This window comes from Mobula hypostoma, chromosome 23, assembly GCF_963921235.1.
Source record: "Mobula hypostoma chromosome 23, sMobHyp1.1, whole genome shotgun sequence".
Lineage (NCBI taxonomy): Eukaryota > Metazoa > Chordata > Chondrichthyes > Myliobatiformes > Myliobatidae > Mobula > Mobula hypostoma.
Window position 1 is genome coordinate 28,271,334 of NC_086119.1, and position 6,563 is coordinate 28,277,896.

Sequence of the window (6,563 nt, forward strand, 5' to 3'; positions counted from 1 at the left end):
CCACCGTAGCATAAGTTTTTGTCCCTTCGTCGTAAAAGACTCTCAGCCGAGCTGGATACAGGGTCTGGAATCTGACGTTGTTTTCCTTCAGGACTTTCCGTGTTTCCGTATATTCCTTCCGTCTGGCAAGAATCCCCGGTGCGTAGTCGTGGTCTAAACTGATTTTACAGTTGTTCCACATGAAACCTTTCTTTTGCCATGCTCTTTTAAGCACCTCTTCCTTCGTTCTGTAACTGAGAAATCTGATCAGAATCGATCTGGGCTGGGCGCCTGCCGGAGGCTGTGGTGCCAACGCGCGGTGAGCCCTTTCTATCTGTAGGTCTTTTGCGGCCGGTATATCAAGGTTCTCTCTAGGCAGCTTCTCCACGAAGGGAATCATCAATCCGGGTTTACCTTCGGTTCCTTCAGGAACTCCGTAGATCCTCACATTTTCCCTTCTCGAGCGGCCTTCTTGATCTATTAGTTTCCACTGGAGTTGGTCTTGTAGCTTCAGCATTTCTGCTATCACTTCCTCGGCATTTTGTAGCTTCTCTTCAATTCCAACAATCCTCGCTTCGGCTTCATCTATCCGCGAGTTAGCTTTTACTATTTCTACTTTAATATCTTCCAGCTGTTTGTTGTTATCTTGTCGGAACTCGCGAATCTCTCCGAGAATCAAAGACAGAGTCACCGATTCCCCCTCATTATCTCCGTCCTGGCTTGCCGTGGGAGAGCTAGGCCCTTCGCCTTGCTGCATCTCTTTATGTTTATCAGGCTTCGAAGCGGACTTTTTATTCTTGTTCTTAGACATCATCCTTGCCTCTTTTATTAATATAGTTATGCAATATTAAGTATTTGTCTAAATTCGATTTTGGGGCAGTTTACCTTCTTTTTTGTCGAGAGACCTTTTCCTTATGCCGCCATTCCCTTGATGACCCGGAAGTCGGCCAAATAAAATATCTTAAGTTTTTTATATACTAGCACCAAAATTTATGAAGACACAATACACTTTGGTACCTCAACAATGTCATTTTTAAGGAAAGCTTCTACAAAGTTGTACATCTGCAAAATCTCATTTTTTAAAACTAACTGTCTTGTTCCATAAGACAAATGCCTTTAATTTGATTTCTCTTTCCATCTCAACATACTGACTCTTAAGCAGGGAAGGATCCAAGGCAAAGCAGCTGTCAGAATACGGAGTCAACAAGCCATTTTTAAAAACATCCAAAAGCTAAATGTTTCTGTTGTTTTAATAGTAGAAAGGTTTATATTTAGACTACACATACAATGTTCTATTCCTTCATTGCAGATCTCAGACCTTCATTTTTATAGCTCTTTAAATAGTCATCCGGGCAAACCTTCAAAATCAAGAACAGAACTACAAAGCGGCATTAAAATTAAGCTCAGGAACGATATCAACCAACCATTTATCTTATATACACTGTGGGCCAATGTCTCTTCTTCAAGACTGAATTAAAGAGGGAGCCTGGAATCTGACAGCACGATTTCAGAACAAACAAGAACCTGTTATTGCTCTTCGAGTAAATACATTTTCTTACCCAAGATAAACTCGTTTGTCATGTCTGAATTTTCTATTTGTCATGTCACCATGGTCACGAATGATCTTTCGTACATGCTCAGGGGGCATATCTTCCTTCTGAGCATCCACAAATCCAAACTTTCTCTTCTCAGCATATCGTTTCGCCTGAAGTTGTTGCCATTTCCTAGCTGGAAAAAAATGTAATTTACTTCTGTGTAAACTGAAGAAGGAATGACACATTTAAAAATAAACTGTGGCTTTATCAAGAAAATGGCAAAGTATCAAAATTCTTCTGAAGTTCTTAGACTTTAACTAACTGCTAATGGAAAATAAATTCTGGAGTCAGAAACCCATCCTGAGAGTGTGTCCACCAATGAGGCTCTTTTTCCTGTAAGAATTACATTCTAATCTTCAATGAAGTAAAGCCAATAAATTGGGCACAATAGTCAAATCCTGAGTATACTAAATGAAAACAAAGCATCAACATCAAACTCACAACTTTACTTTTAAAACTACTGTTAAGTCATCTGCAAGTTTGTTTGTTGTCAACGAAGAAAAAGGAAATAAGTTGACTGGTCATTCCATGTTCAATGTGCTAGAACAATTTTTTAATCTCAGGAATGATCTATATTAAATAACTGAGCATGAAAAAAATTGAACCAACCATCCTGAACTGGGATTGGCTCTTAATGCCCAATGAGACAAAGAATGCCAATCTCAACTCTTAACCTATCACCACTAGTAAAGTTCCCAAAGTTTGCAAGAATAAATACCCCATCTTTGAGATTAATTTCTATGTTTAGTGGCCAATGAGAGCTGTGTGGTCTTGGACTATAAGGTATATGCATCTCCGCTTAAACAATAAAACATCGCCTACAAACCAGTGGATTACTACTGAATAATATATTCTAATTTAAAGCCCATCAGTAACACACCAAGTGCTGCTTTAGTCTTCATCTTATTTCTAAACTAGCATTCACAGTTTCTTCATAACACCATCATCAAACAACAGCTACCAAATAAAAATATTTAAATGTTAAACATTTAGAAATAATTGTTTCTGTACTTGAATTTTTTTTCAGGAAATGTACAAGTTTTCTTTTACGTTTAAATGAATTTATTTCTGTTGAATAAACAGATTATTCCAGAAATTTACCTTTTTCTTGTAACTTTTCTTCAGACATATAATCAGGTACAGGTACAGGTACAGGAACTGGAACCGGATTAGGTCCAGGTGCACCCCTATATGGAAATGCTGCCATTTTTGTCGATTCTGAAGAAATGACAAATTATATTTCTTTAATTGTAAGAATACATCTGTTCTTATGTCAAATATACTTGTTAGCGTTCCGCTAGTGCAAGCACCATAATACCCAGTGTCCATTGACATTTCTAATTGTGTGAAATACACTGACATATACATTAAAAATGCAAAAAAAATTAAAAAATGATTCAAACATCTGCATAAAAAGCTATGAAATTCTGTTTATTCACCAACATTCCAGAACACAAGGAAGTTGCTGTACAAAGAAACTGAATTATCTAGTTTTATGCTAAAATCATTTAATAAGACTTAATCATATCCTCAACTCCAAATTAATACCTACCTGTAGTAATCAATCTCTGCCTTTAAATACACTATTTCTGTACTTTAAGGAAGAGAGTTAGAAAGATGCAAAACGGTCTTTAAAGAAAATGCACCATGTCTCACCTGTATTAAATTGGCTACCCTTCTTTAAAACAGCAATCTCTCATCCAGACACTCACAAAATAGGAAACCTCTCTACATTCAGCCCTGAGTATTGTTATAAGTTTGAATAAAGTCATTATCACACTTCTCAACTACAGCAAATACACCTAACTTTTCCAATCTTGCCTCATACGTCAACCTTTGCACAATTAAGTCTAGTAAAGCTTCTCTGAACTGCTTTCAATGCACTTATTACCTGCCTTAAATAAGATCACAAAATTAAAGTATTTTGGATGTCTTAGATCTTGCTAACCATCATCTAATCCCTCCAGTTAAGATGCAACATACGTCTTGTGGAGCCCCCTCCCATCCATCCCACAATCTCTTTGAGTTCCTACTCAAGGCAGAGGGTATTGCAGTACAAGAGCAAGGACTGTTAGGTTGGGTAACAGCTTCTTCCCCCAGACAGTGAGACTTAGGTCCCTGAAGAACATTGTTTCATTTAGCTGTGTACAGTGGAATGACAATAAACTTGAACTTGATTCGATAGCTATCCAAGCAGCAATTTCTTCAACCTTTCAAATATCTCTCAGCAGCAATACCTACAGAGTTGCTGTTGCTCTGTAACCTGCCACTGCTCAGTAATTTAAGAACATGTTATTAGTTTCCACATATATCTCAATCAGGTTTATTATCACTATCTTATATGATGTGACATTTGATGTTTACGGCAGCTGTACAATGCAAGGACGTAAAATTACAATATATCATCATATAAGTAAATAGTGTAAGAAAGGTAGTAGAAGAGTTATTACAGAAACAGTGACCCTGTTCAATTCCACCATTGTAAGGAGTTGTCCATTCTCCCAGTGACTGTGCAGGCTCCCATTTCCTCCCACATTCCAAATTCCTATTGGTTATTAGGTTAATTGGGCACATGGATGTAACTGGGTGTTATGGGCTCTTTGGGCCGGAAGGGCCCGTTAACGTGCTGTCTCTCTAAAACAGAAGGAATAACAAGGTAAACACGAGGAATTCTGTAGATGCTGGAAATTTAAGCAACACACGTCAAAGTTGCTGGTGAACGCAGCATCTCTAGGAAGAGGTACAGTCGACGTTTCGGGCCCTAAACGTCGACTGTACCTCTTCCTAGAGATGCTGCCTGACCTGCTGCGCTCACCAGCAACTTTGAGGAATAATGAGGCAGCGCTCATGAATTTATGGACCACTGAGAAATTTGATAACGAGGGGCTAGAAGTTGTTCCTCTATCATTGAACGTAGATCTTTAGGTTCCAATACCTCCTCCACTTTTCCCCTCTCCTTTCCAACCCTTAATTTACTGCTCCCTGTGAGATGCTAGTTGTATGTTTTGTACTAGACAGCAATACATCTATATAACTTATCTGCCATTTTCTTATTTTCCATTAATTCCCGAGACTCAACTTCTATAGGCCAAATCCTTATTAAAAATTATTTTTTTAAAATATCTAAACACTTTTTACATTCCTTGTTAGCTTTATCTCACACTCTATTTATTCTTTCATTACCTTTTTCAGTCTTTCTTTGTTACTCTTGTATTCTGACATGTCACCAATCTCTGTGTAACCATTCTTGTTTTAGCTTTTATAGTTCACTATAGATGGTGGGCATGAAAGGTTCTGAAATTTTCTGCCATTTAATTTTCTTCATTAATCCAAGTATAAGTCAGTCATTATTTTGTTAAGTAAGCACTTTCAAGTTCAGTTTATTGCCATTAATTATACAGGTGTACCAACAAATGAAACAATGTTCCTCCAGACTAAGGCATACAACACAGTACATATACCTCACACTCACAACATATAAAATAATTTTACTCACAAATAATAAGGCATATTTACAACAAAAGATAAAAGAAAACAGTGTAATACTACTAGCGCTTCATACTTGATGAGACCTAGATGGTGGCAGGGATTTCAGTTGTCTTACGGTCTGGGGGAAGATGATGTTTCCCATCCTGACAGTTTTTGTCTTAATGCAGTGATACCTCCTACCTGATGGTAGGGGGTTCAAAGTGATTGTTGGACGGATGGGAGGGAATCACTGATGCAGCGCTCCTGCTAAATAATTTCTGAAGGGTGGAACCAATTAACCAGAATCCACTGTACTCAATATTCAACTTAAACAACTTTTGACACGTGACCATTGCCCTCTTGTACTAGCAGTGTTTCTCCAAAAACGTCAGTTAGTCCTTTACATAACTTTTCTGCATAAATCGTTTAATCTGTAAGTAGACAATGCATTCTCTTTTGAAAATTCTAACGGCACCTACTTCTACCACCCTTGCAATGCATGCGCCTTTTACATTCAGCATGCTAAGGACCAAATCTATTATGTCTGGTTATTCTTTTCTATGATAATTAGTTTTGGAGCGGGAGATTGCTAACTAGGTAACCCAACCTACCGATCGGTGTTGCCACAATGAACTAGGCCGCCATGCAGCCCGGAACACCAGGCCCAACCCTCCACGGGTACACTTTAACCCCTAGCCCGCCAGCACTCAACAAGCTTAGAAACTGAAGTCCGATCCGTGCAACACACCTCGGCCTTGCAACCGAGCGAACGTCAGTATAAACTTCACCGGACGCTACTCATCAGCCCGCCGTTAACTCCAGCAACCGAACGAGGCACCTCCGGATGGCACACGGATGTGGGTAGGCGGGTCTTCCTGTTCCGAGCCTCACATCCTCCCGTCCCCATTGGTAGCATGTTTGTGATTGATATGTTCTCCAACGACTGCAAACATGCTGATCTTAAAGTTGAGTTTGTGTGGAGGATGTGAAGAAATTTTGCTGGAAATTTGTAGTTTACAGAGAGAGGAATGGACTCAAGTTTGGGCTTGGGGGGAGAATTTCAGAGGTCAGTAATATTGAAAAGTGGAGGTAATAATGGGGGGAGGGATCTGAAGATAGTGGCTTTGATCTTTCAAATATTGAACTAGAGGAAGTTTTTCCTCATCCCATACTGGAACTTGATTTAAACAGCAGCCTGCACACCTTGACCCTCCTCAATTAAATGACTGGTTTTTGTTTTGCTGACATTGAGGTCAATATTGTTATGATACCATGCCACTAGGTTCTCTTATCTTCTCCCTGAACTTCATCTCATTGTTACAACACATATCAAAATTGCTGGTGAATGCAACAGGCCAGGCAGCATCTATAGGAAGAGGTACAGTCGGCGTTTCGGGCCGAGACCCTTCATCAGGACTAACTGAAGGAAGAGCTAGTAATTCCACATCCCATTCCCATTCTGATAGGTCTACCCACGGCCTTCTCTACTGTAAAGATGAAGCCACACTCAGGTTGGAGGAA

At 39.2% G+C, this 6,563-nt stretch overlaps 1 protein-coding gene across 1 annotated transcript in view; it reads right to left on the minus strand.

Moving 5' to 3' along the window:
- prpf8 (pre-mRNA processing factor 8) overlaps positions 1–5,925 on the minus strand; it is a 47,844-nt gene extending 41,919 nt beyond the window's left edge. Inside the window, exons 1-3 of the mRNA XM_063031878.1 lie at positions 5,791–5,925; positions 2,676–2,792; positions 1,539–1,707 (exon numbers count right to left, since the gene is read on the minus strand). Coding sequence (XP_062887948.1) covers positions 1,539–1,707; positions 2,676–2,781 — 275 coding nt within the window. The 5' untranslated portion in view covers positions 2,782–2,792; positions 5,791–5,925. The remainder of the gene's footprint in view (positions 1–1,538; positions 1,708–2,675; positions 2,793–5,790) is intronic.
- Positions 5,926–6,563: the final 638 nt, after the last annotated feature.